The sequence below is a fragment of the Equus przewalskii genome, chromosome 18, assembly GCF_037783145.1.
Source record: "Equus przewalskii isolate Varuska chromosome 18, EquPr2, whole genome shotgun sequence".
Lineage (NCBI taxonomy): Eukaryota > Metazoa > Chordata > Mammalia > Perissodactyla > Equidae > Equus > Equus przewalskii.
The window spans coordinates 14063127-14085341 of record NC_091848.1 but is presented as its reverse complement, the minus strand read 5'-3'; the positions used below and the strand labels follow the sequence as shown (position 1 = coordinate 14085341).

Sequence of the window (22215 nt, the reverse complement as noted above, 5' to 3'; positions counted from 1 at the left end):
TTTCAACCCTAATCAGACTAACAACGTTTATATATAATGGAAATGATGGTGATGAGTGTGATAAGACTGAACTCCCTCTTACCTAAATCCACTTTCTGACAACTGGAAAAAAAAAGCCTAAATTTTTTCTCAAGTTGAAGCCCTCAGATTACTTTTTCCTCAAACACCTCCCAGCCTTGCACTAAAAAGTAAAGCACAAAACACACACATACAACATGGAAGAGCCTACGACAGCAGAGCCTGCTGAGTTGGAATGACAAGATTCCTCTGTTCTCCTCCCCTAAGTCCACAGTATCTTTAAAGTAAATGGGTTCAGTCCTTCTCAACCTAGGAACACATAGTGCTGTTGACTGCACCTCAGAGCAGAACACAGTTGTCCCTTCAACTCCAGATATTCGTCTTATGGTAAGATTATCTGCTCATTACTGACATTTGTATTTTGTCAATTTGATCAATTTATCTTTACAGCACTTTCAGCTAGTGAATTATGTAATGAATGCTACAATCAAGAACTCCTCCATTGACTCAGCTGAGACTTACTAATGTAACATCTTTAATCATTTACTTGCCTCCCTCTTCAATTTTCTTAGAATAACGGACCGTCTCATAAGTGAGTAGCTGGTATTTTAGTACTGGAGATGCATAAGAAGGCACAGCACACATCCACACTCACACTGTCAGAAAGCAATGCAAGATAAAGTAAATGCATCCATCAAGGCAGGCTCTGTCGCTGACTTCGAGATCACATCATAGTGGGAAACAGGGCAGTAAACTCAGAAACAAACACCTGGGTTGCAATCCTGGTTCTACTCAGGGTCTCAGCTTCCTCGTGTGGAAAATCAGACTGGTGAAAACCAGAGATGAAGACAAGCACTCAGCACAGTGCACATCCTACAGAGGAGTTACTAACATCGTCACCTCCAGCACCAAGATAGGCTGGGCCATTTTCTCAGCTGTCCCACTGTTTGCTGATTAATAATTAGGACTAGTCATTATCTTTCCCTCCCTCTTTCTTTTACAACACCTTTATGAGATACAATTTACATACTATAAAATCTGTCCTTTTAAAGTGTCTGATTCAGTGGTTTTTAGTCTATTCACAGACTTGAGTGACCATCACCATTACTGACTTCCAGATCACTTTCATCACCCCCAAAGAAACATCACACCCTTAAGCAGTCACTCACTAATTATGTCTCCTCTAGCCCCTGGCAACAACTAATCTACCTTCAGTGTCTATGGATTTGCCTATTTAGGACGTTATATATAAATGGAATGATAGGGTATACAGCATTAGTGTCTGGCTCCTTTCACTTAACACAGTATTTTCAAGGTTCATCCATGTTTTAGCATATATCAGTACTTCATTCCTTCTTATGGCTGAAATGATATTCCAGTGTATGGTTATGACACATCATGTTTATCTAGTCAAAAGCAGACAGACATTTGGGTTGTTTCCACTTTGGAGCTATTATCAATAATGCTGCTGTGAACATTCAGGTATAAGTTTTTGTGTGGAAATATATTTTTCTTTCCTCTTGGGTATATGTCCAGGAGTGGAATAGCTGAGTCATATGGTGACTCTCTATTTAACAATTTGAGGAAATGACAGATCGTTTTCCAAAGCAAGTGTACCATTTTACACTCCCACATGCAGTGTATGAGGGTTCCAATTTCTCCATAACCCTACCAACACTTGTTATTATCTATCTTTTTGACTAAAGCCATCCTAGTATGTGTGAAGTACATTGCATTGTGGTTTTGATTTGCATTTCCCTCATGGATAATGACGTCCAGTAACTTTTCATATGCAAATTGGCCATTTGATAGCTTCTTTGGAGAAATGTCTATTCTGATCCTTTGCCCATTTTCAAATTGAGTTGTCCTTTTATTCTGGATTTGTAGGATTTCTTTATATATTCTAGATACAGGTTGCTCCTGAAATATATGATTTACATATATTTTCTCCCACTCAATGAATTTTCCTTTCATTTTGTTGATGGTGTCCTTTGAAGCACAAAAAGTTTTAATTTGGATGAAGTCAAATTTACCTATTTTTTTTCTTTTGCTGCCTGTGCTTTTGGTGTTACACCTAAGAATCCTTTGTCTAATCCAAGGCTACAAAATTTTACTCCTAGAGTTATATAGTTTTAGCTCTTATGCTTATGTCTATAATCCGTTTTGAGTTAATTTTTGTATATGGCATGAGGTAGAGGTCCAATTTCATTCTTTTGCATTTGCATATCCAGTTGTCCTGGCACTATTTGTTGAAGAAACTATCCCTTTCTCTTCTGAATTGTCTTGGCACTCCTCTCTCTGTCAAATCCACATTCAGAACTTGCCGGTATACATCACTCTGATCCGGCAAATTTTCCAGCTATCAGTTTTATTGTTCTACTTGAACCTGCAAATCTATGAACCTCTCCTATATTTACTTTATCTCAGGTTGGCCAATCGCATATATTTAAAAACCCTTATCCCTTATCAAGTACCTACTATGTACCAGGCCGTGTTCTAGTTTCTCAGATATAGTCCCAGTGAGGCGCTAAGAGTTCTTGGGGATGGTTATAAAATGTATTGTATTTCATGACAAAGATGGAGACAAAGTGCCAAAAATGCTGAAAAAACAGAACAATCATTTCTGTGTTGGAGCTTCTGAAAGGGTCACAATGAGGAGGGGCATCTGAGCGAGAAGGACAGAACTGTCAGACAAAGAGGGGCTCTAGAGTATTCCAAGAAGAGGGAAATAATGGGCGCAGAAGTATGTAGTGGAGAAAAGGCCAGATGTATCCAGGGGACAGAAGTTTAAGGAGGCAGCAATGTGGGGCAACAGGTAGAGGTCACCCTGGAAAGGAGAGCAGGGTTGAGTATCAAGGATCCATAATCTACATTAGAGAACTCGAACTCCACTTCTATGCAATGTACGCCCAACTCTAGACCTGAACAAGGAAGTCACATGTATTTGAGGAAAAGGACTGTGGGAATAAGAGATAGAACTGACTCCCATAGGGACACACTAGTATTGGGCATTTCTCACATTACGCCCAGGTGGGAGGGGAATTTTTTTTTTTTTTTTTTTGATGATTCTTCCTTTCTACAACTGCAGGACAACAATGCATTTTTCTCCTTAGATCTCCTGGGGCTGAGAAGTCTCCTAAGACATTTTATACTTGGTTCCATCCTCCTCATTTCGTTGAAGTGTGTATGCAGTCAGCCTTAAAGAAGACGTTGTACACACATCCTATCAGTTTCTCAATTTTCTTCATAGTCATCATGTCTATTACTCAGACACTTCCCTGTCAAATATCATTAAAGATATAGTGCTACCACCGAAGGTCATCAACTCTGGGCCCATCCTCTGACCAGGGAGCCCAATCTAAATGGAGCTGAAGACATGTCTCACAGACTGCTTCTCTTTTTCAATTCAGAATCCAAATTATTCCATTTTTACTATTCTTCCAATATCTTCCAGCACTTTCTGCGATAATTCTCAGTTGAGAAAGTGTCTCACGATGCTTCCATCATCAGCTTTATGAAAGTGAGTTTACAGCTCTGCTTCTACTCTTTCTACTTGAATTTTATATAGACGTTTCAGAACGAGAAATATACCACAATCTGAAATTCTCTGTTTTTTCTAGGACTCCCAATAAATGTTTTGCAGTTCGTACAATCACAGCAACACCACTAGCAAGAAAAAGCACAGTGCAGCTTCTCTCCGTGAGAACATTCAACTTTTCACTGGTATTCCTTAAATGGACCTTTAGCATAAAAGGAGGTGTTATTCCTGCCATCACAATGGTGAGAACTGTACTCTGGTTCAATGGAATGAAACATTTCCTCAAAATAGAGGAGGAGACATAATGGAATTCTACATTCCTTGTTTTTTTCTGTTACTTAACTGGTGACGTGACGTCACGTGTTCTAGCCACAAGGGCCTGGTCTCCACCCTTTTCTCCCCACAGTGATTCTTATTTACAAAGACTTGTGTAGAACGAGTCATTTATTTGCAACAGGGGGAAGACCGGCCAACATTCTGGCTACTCAAAAAGAAAAAAGATGTCAAATTGGCTCATGTAAAAGTAGGAATGGAAAAAATGAAATTATAGTGGCTGCACTATGGCTTAGTGAAGAAATGGATAAGTTTTTACATCAGAGAAGGATAAATCTTCTTTGATTCCTGCCTGCACTTCACAGTAATTTTCCTATGTAGCTGCCAATTTTTTTCACCCTAGCAAAATCATTAAAAACTGAAAATTACAGATTTTGAAACCACTTTAAAAGTAGACAGAGAAACAGAGAATAGAAAGAAAAAAAGAAATCTGGAAGGACATAATCTAAAAAATGTTAACACAATGATTATCTTCTGTGGACAGTAAAATTATAAATATTTTCTTTTTTGTACTCGTCTGTCTTTTCTGATTTTTTCCCAATGAGTAAAGGATGCCTTTATAATCAGTAAAAAAGAACAGAAGAGGCAAAGAGAGAGAAAAAGAGTTGGTAGTTAGGTATTTGGAAGAAAGTTGTACAGGGAGAAGCATGAGGCGTTCACCTGTGCCGAGCCCAGGACAAAAGCTACAGTATATAATGACACCCCCGTTCCAGGCACGGTGAACATTTTAAACCTGATTCAGGTATAGGATAGAATTTTATCCTTTAACATTTTTTAATCCTTCCAACATCCCTCTGAAATTGCTATTACTTTTCCATTGTTATTGCTATTTTACTTCAGAGAAAATCAAATTTCAGAGAAATATTAGTACAAACAGCCAAGTTCTCACATCATACTCAGTAATTCATCAAGCCCAGGTCATGCCACACTATGGAGGAATGGGACTCCCATAATAGAGGGCAGGCCCTATTTAGGTTAGCAATGTCTCCTTTGATATTTTTACTAATAAGTCTCTGCATTTTTTCCCCCAGCAAATTGTGGTACAGATAGAAGGAAATCTCTCAGGCAGCAGACTCTATGAAGGAATCTCTGTCAAACGGTCAAGTGTGAAACCCACTGCGGCTAAGGGCAGCCCAGCAGCCTGCTTTGTTTTCCTCCCTCCGAATCTCTTGCAAGTCAAGTAGCAGGACTCAGGAAAGGCTGTATGGCACCACAAAAAGGATGACAACTCTAGCATTATCCTAACTAAATTCATCCTGGAATACGCTTCTGAAACCTCAACATATATTCTCTTGGAACAATGACAGTGTCCATAGTGAGTGGAAAAGTCCATCAAATAGTTCACCTGTGAGATGTAACCTGGAGGCACATGGATGGGAGGAATGGATCCATTGGGTGACATCATGGGAACTTCAGCAGGTCCTAAAAGAGGCAAGAGTAACATATTAACACTTGAAGAAACATAGATTATTCAAAATAATCATTGGTCATTTCCAAAATATTACCAAAACTTAAGAGAATTAATCACTTTGACTATTTTCTCTTCAGTAATTGGTACACTGTGCCTTAAACTTGAAACCACACATAAAAACAAATTCTTCAGCTATTCAAGTCAGGGGGGAGGGGGAAACTATGAGCATCTTTATAAATATTTAATAATTCCTAAAGCTTCAAGTTCCATAAACCAAGGCTGTTCAGGTAAGAGTACTCTAACAAAGTGGGGCAAAGTTTCCTTTTTTCCTTTTGACTTTGAAAGAATGTATTATTAAAAAATGCTTAAACAAATAACTTTTTAAATGAGTTGATCTCCTCTAGTTTAAAAAGCTCCCATAGACTTTGGGTCTACAATTTTCATTTCGATTAACATGCCATTAATCGGAAATAGAAGAAACCTTTAAAACACTGAATTTGGTATGCCTCATGTTATAAGGCAGGGAAAAAAATACATCATATTTTAAATCTAGGCACTATTAGGAATATTCATGCGAAATTTACTTGGATTACGTCAAAGTAAAGCATTCAATTAACGAGAGGTTAGTTTCAAAATATTAAATTCAACAAATGTTAATCACATGTCTAAGACAAACAACGAATGGCAAGGCAACACTCAGTTACCTAAGACCCAGACTGAGTTAATATTTAATTACAAAGAAACGGAGTGTCATAACATCGAAATCAACTTCTGACCCCCTTCCAAAGGTCCTACGATTAAATGGTTTGCCTAGAAGGGCAAGAACCTCACGGTCACTGGTTTTCAGTTTGGTAGCTGGCTTCCCCATTTAGCACCCCACTTCCCAACTGTCAATCCAAAACTGTGTTTCTAGTCTGAGATGCGACTTCCTGGCTCCAAGTGCCTTGTGTTGTTTATTTGCTTTCTCCTAATGTGTGTGGTGCTGCCGGCAATGAAAATTGCTCAGCTGTAACAAAAACCAAGAAAAATACAACACTTTTCTTGGCAAAAGAAGACAGATCCTGCCACCCAATGCTGCATTTACATGTAAGCATAATGCACCTTTCACCTCACAGTACAAAGCAGTGTTATAACCACTTCACAGGAGAGGAGCAGCGGGGGATTTGGAGGGACAGTAATGCTGGCGTGCCTGTCAACAGGGCCGCAAGTATGGGAAAAAACATGGGAGCAGGGCAGAAAAGATGTTAATATTTACACGTTTACATTCTATGTATAAACATACACAAATCCACAGCGGACTCTCACATGCTAACACACCAACAATCATCTGAAGCAGAAGATGACGATGGCCTAAGAATGGATAACGGCATGACCCCATAAGGATGATTTAAACTAATACATCCACCACCACTGAAGGCACTTTCCCAATCCATCTTCCAAATCCATCTTTCTCATCGGCGGCATTTTGGCCAAAACCATCAAGACATTTAGGTATATACTGAATATTTTTACTTCAATTAAATCACTAAAAAAAAAATCATAGACAATATCTCAGCCTTCTAGCCTGAGCGCTATGTGAAATCCAACGGTCAATGTCCTTGGCTCTATAAGCAAGTGTCAAGAGCACGGCCTCTGCCTGGTTTCATCCTCCAGCTCACTATTCATACTGGTTGGGTGACGTCGGACAATTCACTTATTAGCCTTTCTGAGCCTCACTTCTCAACAGTTATAAATAAGAATAACAATTCCTACCTCACTGGGTTGGGTTTAAAGATTACATTCAATAATACATGCAAAAGCACTTAGAGCAATGCATGGCACAATAATTACTCATCAAAATGTTAGGAATCTTCACAATTTCTTAAAATTTTATTTACAGCTTTTTGTTTGTTATAATTACATTGTTAAGTACTGATTTCTTTAATAGCACACGTCCCTGTACCGCATAAAATCAACAAGTATACACTTCACACAATATTGACTTAAGAGGCAAACCTTCCCCATCAGATAAATATCAAATATTTCACAGAACAGAGTATGAAAAGAAAAGCTACTACCTCAATAAAGTATTGCTTTTTAATCACCAAAATGTATACCAGGCAAATAGTCTCTTAACCCCAGGCATGACCCCCAAAACTGTTAAAGTCATTTGTATAAAATGCTTTAAAGAATGTAGGACAAGTAAGTGATTTACAGCCGGAAAATGTTTTCTTCCTGGCCTTGATTTCAAAAGTAGCCAAATGACTTTAACATGCTTATTCCCCCTTCCTCTTGTCAGTGTCATCAAAACTCTTTCAAAGGGCATTGTGAAATTTACAGTAATGGCTTCTGAAATTCAACTGTGCCTTGGAACCCCAAGGTTCCTCTCCTTTCTGAAATAAACCACTGCACCCACAGGCATTCAGGAGTTCAAAAACTAGTCTAAAAAAAAAAGAAAGACCCCATTCACCATGGTGGTATGAGAAAAGTTACTGTCTCTCTAAATACTTATCTGCCAATCAGTGAGGCTGCCTGTCCTCTGCTCAACTGTCTGTGTTTGAGAACCTCCTGATACTATTCTAACTCTTCCCTAATTAAAACACAAGCTATCTTCCTAAACTTCTACAACTACTAGGTCATTTTGACTTGTTTTTAATTGATACCCTCAAGACATACAAGACTGAAAGGATATAGCCCTCAGAATATGGTGAAAAATGGTTCTCTTCTTGCTCAAACCACTAACACTGGCTATAAGGAAAAAAAAGCCACACAATCTTCTCAAACAAACCAACTTCCTCTCTGACTATACTGCAAAATCACTGAACTATTAAACTTTTTGAAAAAAGTTTTTAGATCTCTTAAGGTATTTGGAGCCCCCTTTAATTAAACGCTCTTGTTACATACAAACAGGTCTACAAAGATATATGGACGTACAGATTAAATAATTTTAAAACAAATGTAAACAAACATACTTCCAAAATACTGTCAGTGAGTTTTTTTCTTTTTTTGAGAAACTAATTAAGAAGCTCCGCTAGAGACCACATGAACTCTTCCACAGACAGATGAGAAATGTCACATACACAATTTCTAGAACTGGAAGTAGAATGTTCGCTAAGAGCCAAGCAACACCACGAAAAAATGCCTTGGGAATTTTGATCAATTTCAGGTTTTAGGCTGTGATTTCAACAGTCAAGAATTTCTTTTTTTCATTGAACAGATGTGAGACACAAACAAGAACTATGATTGGTGTATAGTCATTAAAAATTTTAAATGCAATATGCAAGTACATAGTGTAACATCTTAAAAATCTGCTAGCATGTTAATGAATTGATTTTTCATTTAGTACTTACGGCAAACCTTGAACGAGAAAGGTTGGCAAGCTGCTTAATTATTCAATCAATAATTCATGCAACGATCCTATGACTTTACTCCCACATCAAAGAGACTGAAGGAAAGCCCAGCAATATGGTATTTTTAGGACCACACATGCTCATGGAGAGCTTCTGAGCCCCCGCCGAGGCTGTGGGCCCATTCTGTCTCACTCTGTGTTTCTTCCCTCCTACCAGGGATCCCCCAGAGCTCACACATTTACTTAACCCTTGCTCTGATGCTATCTGCAGAATATTCACCCATTCTGGGAGCAGAGTTAACTGGACTGACTCGAGGTAAATGTACAAATAGAGGTTTAGATACCTAAAAGTGGTGGAAAATGGGAATCCAGGCTATAAATTATCAATTAAACGAACCTCAGAAAAAGACCAGCTATAAATAATTGATTGTATCACAATTCTGGACATGTTTAAATAGCATTTTTATAAGCTAAGTACTCACTATGAGGTAACAAGTAGTGAATAAACAGAATTTTATTATCATACTTGTCTATAAACTGCTACTGGTGTGTCCAATTGGCTATTTTCAACAACAGCCTTTAGCAGCAATACATCACATTCTTATCTTATTACCTTAAATATTATCTTGTTCAAAAAGGATGTAAAGGGACCAAGATCACAACACAGCAAGATAAAAGAAAACTAATGAGAAAAATACAGCAAAGGCAAAATAGTCATGTTATAAAATCCAATAAACTCTGTAAAAGTGACCCTCGAGTCTTTCTAAATAAGTCAAAAAAGAGAAATTCTTGCTGGAAGGAATAGTCATAAGGACAAGGCTACAGCTAGTAGGTAAGCAGATAATTATGGTGAAAATAATTACCACTAGAAACTGTCTAAATAAAAGTGTATGTGCGCTGTTTACCATGAGTCTAAGACTGAATATGAAATGTGAGGTCTTCTGATGAATCTTGTGAATGTCTAATAAAGAATTTCCAATTATTCATGGTGACTCAAGACACGTAGACAAGCTAAGAGATTATGTAGGCACTTTGGGGACCACTGACGTTCTTTTCTTAATTATTCAACACTGATTAATCCCACAAGAGAACTAAAAGGAATACAAAGATAATGACACACAGGTTCTAACCTCCAAGAAGCTTAACCTCTAGTGCAACAGTTCTTAAATGTTAGCAAGCATCAGAATCACCCTGAGGGCTTCTTAAGATCCAGACTGCTAAGCTCCACTTCCCAAAGTTTCAGAATCAGCAGGTCTGGGGTGGCTCCCAAGAGTTAGCATTTCTAACAAGTTCTCAGGCGGTATAGCTGCTGCTGTCCAGGGGCCACACTTTGACTACCTCTGACTTAGTGGGTTAAAAGACGGTAAGCATCCACAGCAGACATCATTCTCAACAGTTAAAGACTGAAAGCTTTCCCCCTAAGATCAGGAACAAAACAAGGATGCCCATTTTCACCACTGCGATTCAACACTGTACGAGAAGTTCTGGCCAGAACAATTAGGCTTAAAAAAAAGGGCATCCAAATTAGGAAGGAAGAAGGGAAACTCTATTCGCAGATGACATAATCCTATGCAGAGAGAACCCCAAAACTTCCATTAAAAAACCTACTAAAGCTAATAAATGAATTCCATAAGTTTGCAAGGTACAACAGTCACATAGAAGTCAACTGCGTTTCCATAAACCAGCAGTGAACAATGTGAAAAGGAAATTAAGAAAACAAGTCCATTTTTTACAACAGCATCCAAAAGAATAAAAGATGTAGGAATAAATTTAACCAAGGGGGTGAAAGACTTGCCAACAAACTACAAAACACCACTAAAAGAAACTGAGGACAACCTAAATACACGGGATGAATGAACACCCAAATAAAGACGTGGAACGGAAGGCTCAATATCGTTAGGATGGCAATGCTACTCAAAGCAGTCTACAAGGCCAATGAAATTTCTCTCAAAATTCTAATGGTCTTTTTGGCAGAAATGGAAAAGCCAATTCCCAAATTCATATGGAATTGCAAGAGGTCCCAAACAGAAAGAATAAACTTGGAGCCCTACCTGACAACATACAAAAATAGACTCAAAATGGATCACAGACCTAAATATAAGACGTAAAATCACAAAACTCAAAACAAAACACAGGTATATTTTCATGATGCTGTACTCAAAAGCACAAGCAACAACAACAAAATAAACCAGACTTCATAAAAATTAAAGACTTTTATCAGCAAAGTGAACAGACAATATAGAATGGGAAAAAATGTCTGCAAATCATATATCTGATAAGAGACCTATATCACAAATATATAAAGAATTCTCACAACTCAACAAAAAGACAAACAACCCCATTTGAAAATGGGCAAAGGGCTTGAGCAGACATTTCACCAAAGATATACAAATAGCCAAGAAGCACATGAGAAGACGCTCAACATCATTAGTCATTAGGGAAACGCAAATCAAAACCACAATGAGCTATCGCTTCACACGCACTAAGATGGCCATTCTCAGAAAAACGGAAAATAAGTGTCGGCAAGGAAGTGGAGAAATTGGAACTCTGTACAATTGCCAGTAGGAATGTAAAGCAGGACAGCTGCTGTGGAAACCAGTTTGGCACTTCCTCAAAAAGTTAAACATAAAATTAGCATATGACCCAGCAATTCTACTCCTAGGGATATACCCAGAAGAATCGAAAACTGAGACTCAAACGTGTACATGTACACACATGTTCACAGCAGCGCTATTCACAACAGCCAGAAGGTGGAAACAGCCAAAACGTCCTTTAGGGGATGAAGGATAAATAGAATGTGATATAATACAAACAATGGAATATTACTCAGCCATAAATAGAAATGAAGTACTGATCTATGCTACAATGTGGATGAACCTTGAAAACATTATGCTAAGTAAAAGAAGCCACATACAAAAGGTCACAAATCGTGTGATTCCATTTACACGAAATATCAAGAATAAAAAAACCAGTAGAGACAGAACTCAAATCTGTCGTTTCCAAGGGTTAAGGAGTGGGAGGGATTTGGGAAGCAACTGCTTAATGGGTGCAGAGTTTCCTTTCGGGATGCCGAAAATGTTTCAGAACCAGATAGAAGCAGTGATTGCACAACACTGTGAATGTACTAAATGCCAATGAATTAAAATAATTCATTTTATGTTATGTGCATTTCACCTCAATAAAAATATTTTTTTTTAAAAGAGAGACGAGCATGTAACTAAAGAATTGTAAGACAGTAAAACTGGGGTTGCTAATAATCTACCAAAAAGCAACAGAGTACAAATCTCCTAGAACACATCCTCATTCCTTCCACATTCATATTTGGGAGGATGCTATTTCTAGACACTGTGCTATGCGAAGACCAGTAAAACGCATTCTCTATCCTCAAAGGACTGACAGGCTAATTATGGGGATACAGACATATAAACAAATAAACACAAGGAGGCACTTCGGCACTGTTTAAATTTAGCAAGATTTTAAAAGATGATCATCCGGTGGACACGTAAGCAGTTACAGAAGTGATCGGTTAAAAGGCCCTTAGGATTTCGTAGACATCTCACTGTTTTGCAAATAAAGAAACTGAGGCACAGAAGCACACCGAGCAGCAGGCAGATGATGAAACAACAGGGTCTAGAACTCAATTCTTCTAGTTTTTAGCCCAATGTTGTTTCTAATTTTACCTTCCTTCAAGAATAAAATTTGCTGTTCCTGAAAACGCTGCTGTAAAGTCATTTTCTCTCAAGGGTTAATTTTCATACACAGCCAGGTATAGATGACACATTTCTCTGACTCAGATACACTGGTCTCTCCAACCTGTAACAAGGTCTTCTTCCCAAAGGCATCCTGCCAGAGAAGAAAGAGGCTGGAAAGAGCAGAATCTGAGCACACAAAGAAGAAAAGCCTGCGAGCTGGTGAGGCCTGTGTTCAGTGTGGGCTCTACCATTCCTAGCACGACCTTGGGCAAGTTACTTAAAATCTCTGACTGATCCGCACTTTTCCAACCTACAAAAAGGGATGACCAGAGCTACTGTCAATGGTTGTTCTGAGAACTGGAAAATGTAATGCGTATAAAGTACCTAGCACAGTGGATTGCCAAATAATGGGATTTCAAAACAACTTTAACACTGTGCCACAGAAGAAAAATACTGCATGAACAAAGAGGTTAACAGAGAGTAATTATTTACCACAGAGACAAAGAATTACACAGTTTCTCAAATGAGCAAGTTAGTTGTTTTGTTCTCCACATTTTCTCTTCTAAAAACACGTCCCTATCTTGTAGCTTGGAAATACTATCTCCCTTTTTAGAATGTAACATATTCAAGATACATGAATTATAATTATAATTATTAAAAACTAAAGACCAAAGAAGAAAAAGAATGGCTGCTTTCCCATAGTTATCTACTTCCCCATCCCCAATCCAAACCCTCTACTTCTCCCCAAATTACCTGTTACCTTTCCCTAGTTTCTAGGAAACCTTAGAAAGTTGGGCGTGCCTAACACGCTAAATGTCCTGACACAGGTCTATCTAAATCAAGCACCAGCCCTTGTTTTCTGAAAGTCGATCCTCCACATCTCTCTGACATTGGCTCTATTACAAGAATTTCTAGTCTGGCTCACCCATTGTCCTGAAAAGTGGCAAGTGATCATAACAACAAATTGCCCAACGACTAAAGATTCCTGCGGAAACCTTCCTGAAGTAAACCACTACCAAGAACCAAAACTGAGTTACTGACAGAATTCCTGAAGAATGGGTCACCACTATCTTATCATTTAACCATTTCAAAATGCAAGAAGGTGCCGTATCAGTTAAGAAATCTGTTCCACCAATTTGAAACATAAGTCTTTTTTCCCCACATATTCCCCTTTGAACTTGTTTTGCTATTAAAAGGGTATCAGGAGCTGGGAGACAAGGGTTTAATTCTCACATAAGACTAAACTTCATAAATCCAAATTTTCCTCAATTTCAAAAAAATTGAGGTATCTACCAAAACTACTTTATCAAGTTGTTTTAAGGCTTAAATGTTAATGAAATCTATGTAATTACTGTGTGATCACAATATCGGTTAATATTTTATTGAATTCAATTCAATAAACAATTATTGTGCAAGATGCTGTAAGGAATTAAAAGCCATGCAGAGGATGTTACAACAGATATGTTACTAACAAACTACTACATAAACAAGCGGCAATTGTTTCATTAGAAGCCAAGAGTTCTGAAGCTGGACAATAAAAATTATCCATGGGGTGGGCAGAAGGAGCATATTTAAAACTCTTACTGACTGGCAATGAATGGTAAAGGAAGTTGGCAAGTCCATTCATAACAGGCGTGATAGCCTAACACAGTTTTTAAAAGAACTTGATTTAAATTCAGGGCTACAGAAATACAAGCTGTAGGACTGTCAAAGATATTGGGTACTATGAGACAGGCCGGTAACACAGCCTTCGACTCCTGGTTTCAGAACTCTGGATTGCTGCTTTGTTCGGTTCCACAAACCTTTCTAGTTGCCAGACCCTGTGCAGGATGCCAAGGACACAATGACATTGAGGAGAACAAGCATTTCTGTTCTTAATTATGGAGAGAATGGCATGCAGAATGAGTAATGCACAGGTGCACAAAAGTGGGGGAGGGGACAAGCCAGCTTTGTGTCCTGCTTTTGGCCTGAGGTTTCTGTGACAGACACTGTGCATCTCAGCACGGAGGCAGGCAGACAGCCCAGATATCTCAAGCAGCATGAGCATTTGGTACAAGTCTAGTCTAGCAATAAAAACGATTCAAGAATTAGGTAGAAGGCCTATGAGAAATGGTTCAAGAAGTTGATCTTTGGAAAAAAACAAAACAAAAACCAAACAGTGGGTTCCAGACAGCCAGCCTGATGCTGAAGCTGGGTCTCTCAAGGTCGCAGGGCCCCACTCTTCATGTTAAACTTTATCACCCTATCCAAATGTGAAACAAACTTGCCCAGTGTACAGATGACAAACATTCAGCAGCACCCTGCCAGTTAAACTTATCCACATGAATACTAAGATTCAGTGCATCTTTGTTTTGATTTTCAATGTCAGGTGTTAATGGCAGATAATCCATGGATTTGCTTATTTATGCTTAAACCAGGACCCACACAAACTTCAAAGCTCTGAGGCATGATACAAATACAACTCAGTAATACAGACAGAAGGCTTCTGATATTTTCCAAAGAAAAGGCCCCGCAAATACCAGCAGAAAAATTAAAATAAGAGCATCAGAAAGAGCATTAAGCACTTCATTTCACAGCCTTTAAAAGCCAATCTTTCCCAGCAAGTTTTCTCTTATGCCCAACAAGGGCATCAGAGCCCCTCACATAGAGTAATGAGGACCAGGAACTACGGGTATTCCAGCTAATAACAGATTCAAGAGGGAGTTACCAGGAAAACTGAGTTGGAGTAGGTGAGCATAATTCCAGTGGAACCCTCCAGATAGTCTTGTTGAAGGTAAAAATGTATTAGAGCAGAGTATGTAAAATTTCATTTTAAATGTCCTGAGAAAAAACACAAACTAGTGTTTTTAAAGAAATATATTAAGCTTATTAATTTTGTTGGGAAAGAATCAGAGAGACAGATTGTTCATGAAAAGCCAGGAGAGCAACTAAGCGACGTGTCAGCAGGAATGGAGCAGAACTTCTTCACTGTGGCCCTGGTATTTTAAAGGGGTTGCCTTTATTCTCTCACTAGCTTTCTGTGCCTTTAGGAAGGCTTATGAAAGAGAAAAGAGATCAACAAAACCTAGTCCACTCTTCCTCCCCATCCTCCCACACTCCCATCCCATCTGGCTGGCCACAAGGCCCGCTTCTCCTAAGTGGGACAGAACAGCAAGCAAAGGATAGGACAGCAAATAGAATTTTCCTAACAACTCCGTGAGGACCTCAGGGGCAAATGTGCACGTCCTATTTCACCTGTGCTCCACTTTACAATTCCAAAGCCACGCTCCAGAGGGGCAAGTGTGACAACAGCACTGAAATTATTCACCAGACAACAGTATGTGACTGCCGCCCTTACAAGATCTGTTTTACATTACTCGTCTGTCAAAAATGAAAGAACATTAAAAACATCACCCACCTGAAAGGTGACTTACAAATAAGGATAACGTAGAGCTTTACCAACATACCATTACTCAACATATTGAGGGGAGCTCAATTATCCACTGCTGTAACGAGGTTTACAAAGCCAACCACAGAGGAGCCCTTTTAGCCTCTCTGGGTTGGCTCTTCAGCTGCCCATGGGAGGGTACGCGCCATAAAGGAAGGCCGTGGACAACATCCTAAAGGCATTTTGTTGACAACATTCCAACGCGGTTTACTAACCTAGTTCTTTTAACTCATGTACCTCAAATACAAAGGCAAAAGAGAAATGTCTGGGATCCATGAAATAGAACTACTAAGGAAAACCAATAGTTATTACGGAAATGGAGAAAATAAACCAAATGTTCCATAAAATAAAACACAAATCACAGTTTATCAACTTGAAGCCATTTTCTCGCCAATGTAGAAGGCTGCTCGCTCACTCATAATCGTCCAATGTCAGGTTGGAAGCTGTCTCTCAACCAAAGACCGGCAATCTTCTGAAATTAACTTAATTTGACAAAAGTGGTTTGATTGCTAATAAAAATTCTCTAAATGGTCCAGTGCCTGAGACCTAATAACGGGCTTTGAGATGACTAGTTCAATTTATAGTTCTCATCTCTGCCTTACCTAAACCACATAGAGGAAGCCAGGAAAGTAAATGAAAGGGCCTACAGACCCGCCATGTTTACACAGCCTGCTGCTTTTACTCTTTAGTTTGTAGGCGAAAAACAAAGGGCAGGCTAAGGACTGACAGTAAACAACAGCTACAAATAGGTGAGATTCTCCCACTTGAAGTCTGATCAAAGGCGGTCAGTAAATGCCTCCCAGTAACTGCAGGAAGGCTGGGTCACCCTGACAGGCAATTTTCTCAGCCATAAAAATGACCTGACACAGTCATTGTTTGAGGGGCAGCGGACTGCTTTATGGCGTAGATGCTTCCTAATCCTGGCACACTGGTTCCGCAGAAACAAACCATTTGACTAAAAAGGCTACAATCTTGCTTTCAAATATCAACCTCCATTTACTAAGGGGACCTGAGACAAATGAAAACGGAGGGTCTACACATGGGGAATAGGTTATTAGAAAGATCTCCTAGCTGATTCACTGCTGTTTTTCTTGAGCTGAAAAAAAAACAGCAGGCTTTTCAAGAGAATGGATAACCCTTAAAGTTACCACATCTAGACAACTACCAGCCTTCAGTTTGCCAATCAGGAATGGTCAAGACTAGGCCATATTGGGATAGGGAAGAAGGGGAGAAGGGGAAATTATCAATGTTTTCAATAAAAACAACAAAAATACATCAGAAAGAGACTTTCAGCTACAGTACTACCAATGGTTAAACAAGAGCATAGCGATGAACAGATATACATGCTACACAAACAGGACCAACTCATAAATCCCTTCAAGGCAAAATGTCCAGATAATACCCATCCCTCTCCAGATATCCTCTTCCGACTAAACTGTGAGCATAAGACCACCTGAATTTTTGTCTTTTTCATCTCGTTATCTCCATCACTGCCTTTAAAAAATCACTGTGCTTGGTGACTTCTCTTCCTCCTGATTTCACCTGCAAAATCACTCCCTTGTGCATATACACACATCCTGAGGTCCACTGAGACATACCTTCGGCCTCCTACTTACCAAGTTAGAAGAGTAAAACGGTATCAAAATATTTGATTAAAAATTTCCTGGCCACAGATATGAGGTCATGTCTGTTAGGCAATGTGTTGCTAGAACAAACATAATAAAGAAAAAGAATGGTTTGGGGCAGAAAGTTCACCTTCTCTGTGAAAAGAGGGGAGGAACTGGACAGATACCTAACATGGAAGGGGCGGGGGCGGGGAATAATCTGGTGGATTGTGGGGAGAACTACAAACTAGGCAAAAAACCACACCCAGAAAATAAACAGACCCAATTAATCTTGACTGAGTTATTTCCCAATTCAGTGTGATGCATTAAAAAGTCTGTGATGGCCACATACTCATGACACTCAAAATGGCAACTCATAAAAAGCATCACAGGAATCTACAGGCTGGTCACTGGTCCATTTCAGCTTTCAAATGGTATTTTTAAAATCTCTTCTCAATCCATCCCAACAAAACCAACTGGAGCTCAGAGGAGGATATGCGATCTAATCTGCCAGGCCTTGGGCAAGTCACTTAACTGTCTAGGCTAACTCCTTTGAATGCAAAGTAAAAGAAAAGAAATCTGACAATTTCTATGCTTCCTTCTACAGCAATATGCTGCATGGCATCGGTGTCATTTAGGTCTACGCTTACAGATTCTACAAAACTGCTGTTAGTTGACAATCCTTAAAATCCTTCCAGCTGTGAGCCTCAAATGTGAGTTACACTAGAATCTCTGAGGCCTTTTAAAAATGTAGATTTCCAGGCCTCTGGAATCTGCTTTTTATTCCACAGGCTGGCACCTCTCTCTTCCTGGGCCCCCTCAACCACAAACCCCCTTGGACTTTGATGTAGGTGTTCTATAAACCAATCAGTAAGAGGAATAATGACCCAGAAAGAACACAATAAAAATAAACAAATAAAAGAGAGGAAAAAATTAAGCACATTCAAGATCCTTGAAGCACATCTCATTTGTACTGACTTTAAGCCAAATTAGCCGAATCTTAATTTCAGCACAATGTTTAAAGTGAAGAGGGAAAAACAGCCAAGTCCCATAAATTTTATCCTTTTAATGGGTATTTAATTGAATATATTTCAACTAACAAAGATAAGTATAATTTGGCTAAAAATAGTCCTCTAGCTTTAGTCATAATAAATCAACTATTATTATAGTTCCATGGCAACAACAAAATGATCATAGGATTTTATAAAATACAGAATAATAGCACTCTATTAAGAAGCAGTCTATGCAATTACTGTATTTATTTATATGATTACTAGCCACCAGTGATAGTTTAATACAAAACACTATGCATCTACGAACAAGGAGAGCAGTTGATAAAATCTTTATAAACATTTCTAGTTGACAGACAAGATCACAGAATCAGAATCCCCTTGGGGGTGGGAAAGGATCTGTCATCCAGTCCAATAGCCCATTTAAGTCTTGAACTGCTGAACAAAATCTCTAGCAAGTGGCCAGAATACTTCAAGTAACAGAGAGTCCACTTTCTCAAAAAGCAGCAAATTCCATTTTTTAGCAATCTGAATTGATAAAGGGTTATCCCTTTTAATAAGCAGAAATCTGAATTCTGTTTCGAAGAGCCAGACAGACTATACGTAACCTCAATTCCACAAAACAATCCTTCAGAGATACTTGGAGAGTTAAAGCTCCTCAGGCCTCCTCTTCTACAGACAGAAACACTTGGAATTTCTTGACCCTCTCCTTCTATGCAATGGCTTCCAACCACATTGGCATGGGTCATTCTAACAACCTGCCTTTCTAGGGCCCTTTTTAAATTTAGGTTCTACAAACAGGGCATTCCATCACTGTAAACACAAAGTGTGGAGAATCATCACTGCCCTCATCTACTCACAGTCAAGTTCAGGCAGAAACAAGACCACCAGCCTCTAGCCCATACCATGGCCAGCTCACCAATGAGGATGAATCACTGAATCTTCCATGACTCTGGTGACCCATGGGCCTTCGCAGTTGGAACTCAAGTCATTGCAGAGTTAGGCAGAGCCTGAGCAACAGGGTCCTGCCAAGTTCAAACCTGAGGGAGGTCATGGTTTCACTGTTTTTTCATTGTGAATTGTACTAGGTTATTGAGATCATCGGTATTCGAATCAGCACCAGGCACTATTTAAATATTTGTATTTTCATATTTATATGCTATGAGTAATTTTATGTTATATTATATGAAATCATTTCGATATTATAGTTATATGCTTTTAGTGTATGTTTTAAGTGTGTGTGTACTATTATATGAAATCATAGCATAAAGTTCACTCTACATGAAACAGTCTCATTATCTGTAACTATAACCCAAAGGTTTTTATAACAGAATAGCCAGGCATTAAAGGACAAGTCTGATTTAATCAAGATACTTCATAGTTTTTCAATCTCAACTTTTGCAAATGTGTCAGTGGCAAAATTTCAACTCTCTAGGAATGTATAAAAATAATACCTTAATGATTCTACATATGGGTAACACATCTAAAAAGCAAATAACTTCTCAGCTGACAGTTCTCTCACATGAGCCAGGAAAAAGAACATTTTCTGCCCTAAACCTTATTCTTTTCAACATTCACAACCATTTGGATATTCCTAAGCAAATCTTTTCAATTTTTGCACGTAGGTAGGAAGTTTTTTTAAAAGTATTACAAAAAAGCAGAATTTCAGAAAAATTAATACTTAGGTCTTCTTTAACCCTAAAATAATCTAATACTGATTCATTTTACTGAAACACAACAATAACTTTAATGGCCTTTATTCCATCGCTCCCTACCCAGAAAAAGAATGAATACAACAGCTTATAAACCTAGCAGGAAGGTTTGTAACTACCTTCCACGTTAGTGAAATTTCATGAATTTTTTTCAAAGTGCCAATACAATTTGTAAAATATTTTGGAAAGGTTCTACTCAGATACTTGTTTCTAAGTATTTTATCATTTACAAAAACAAAACTTTCCTTTTGTGATAGCTTGCTTCTTCATTTTACTTCACTCTGCAGGTTTTTCATGAGCAATGTTTGCAGGATAATTATATTGCTATGGGCTTACAGGAACTTACAGAACTCTCAACTAATGAGGTTCCCAGAGAGATTATCCATTCAAAAAAAATAAAAATTTGTCTACGTTTACTAGTGATTCAAAGACTGGAATTCCTACTGTGGCCCAACAGAGCATGAAGAAGAAAGAAAAAATGATGCATCTTTTTATGTGTAGTATAGGGGCATATTTTAATAAATATCACATTTCACTACCAATGAAATGCAACATAATTTCATATGCTACTAAAAAAGAAAAAAATGCTAATTGCATTCAACTGACATTCAGTCAATTGTAAGATGCATCCCAATTTAAAAGGTATTTAAATGGGAGTGGACATACGCTTTTAAGATACATCAAGTACAGTACAGTTTAAGAAGAAATGGAAAGAAATCAGAAAGCTCATAATCCCAACCTGTAGACCTGTCTAATGGCCCAGTGGGTATGCAAGAGCTTTGCAGACACAATCACAAACTTCTCATTAACGACCTGATATGGATCTATCATAGCATCCAGTTTTAAGTCTAATGTCCCAGGAACTACCAAAATTCATTTCCTGTACAAAACTCCCAAGATATAATTACAGAGTAGCTAATCTAAATAAGTGGACTCTACCCCATTCTCCTTTAACTTCAAATTCAGATCCACTGTACTTCAGTTGGACTCAGTATTCCTGTAACCAACTCACTTGTTTTCTTCAGTTAAATATAAAGCAATTTTTAGATTTTTTTGAATAGCCAAAATTTACAAAAAAGACAGGTCACTGTCCCTTTGAAGAGACTGGCAGTCTCACCACACACTAAATCTAAAACTGAAGACAATTTCTGAGATCAGCCGTGGATCTAGCTTTCATCATATCCTGAAAACAACCAACCACTGGTTCACAACTCTTAGGACAACTGTTTAGCAAAGTGAAAAAATTTACTTTAAGGTTATCATCATCTCTGGAAAGATGGAGCGTAAACAGTGCTAGGAAAGTTCGGTCATCCCACAGACTCAGCAAAACATCTGATTTGCATTAAAATGCCATGTCTTATAAATATACGCGTTTTCTAAATCTCAGTATCGACATAATGAAAAATAATGCTTTATCCCTTGTTTTAAAGAGGTCTGCATTGACCTTAGTCTCATTAATTCTTGGAATGTAATAACTAACAAACAATTAATACTTTCTGCTTAAAAAAATAAATTATCCTCTGTCTTCTCCACTTGCTTTCTATCTACCTCCTCACCCCCATCCTCTGGAAGAAGGCTATATGGGGAGGGGCTTAAAATAAATACATGTATTATTCACATTTTGAAAAAGCCATTTCTGACAGTAGACAGTAGCCAACCTAATCTCTGACGGCTGTAAGTGTATCATAATTAAAGTTCTAACTACTATTGCTCTCCAGCGGTTGGAAGAAATGCCAGATTCCTTCAATTTATGTTTCATCTCTCCCTCTGTTCTTCTTGCTCCCAGGTGTTCATATCACAATATTCTTATTAATGTCAGCCACAGGAAAGGAAGAAAGTTCTGGATTTTAACCGCCCCTGTGCCGTCCTCACCTGGGCTGCACAGGATGAGATTTACCAGGAAATTAAAAGACAAATCTTCTCTCTAAAGACTTAGGAAAAAGAATGACTGTTAATGCTAAAGTTGCATTTAGCTATGTTTTGATGTCCCAATTTTATGAAATTCACTACTCACAAAACGATTCAATACATCTGGAGAAGACTAGGCTATGAAAACTTACCAAACAGAAACATAACCGTCAGAAGGATATGCACACAAAAGCAAAAAGTGGTCAGACCTGATCCACAAAGGGCTCTGGTCAC

The 22215-nt window shown here is 38.4% G+C and overlaps 1 protein-coding gene across 10 annotated transcripts in view; it reads right to left on the bottom strand.

The window, feature by feature from the left end:
* The window catches only part of FNDC3B (fibronectin type III domain containing 3B), a 357265-nt gene that overhangs the window by 181807 nt on the left and 153243 nt on the right, over window positions 1-22215 (bottom strand). For all 10 annotated transcript variants that reach the window (XM_070583136.1, XM_070583131.1, XM_008512875.2 and 7 more), the window contains exon 4: window positions 5235-5311. In XM_070583136.1, coding sequence (XP_070439237.1) covers window positions 5235-5311 — 77 coding nt within the window. The remainder of the gene's footprint in view (window positions 1-5234; window positions 5312-22215) is intronic.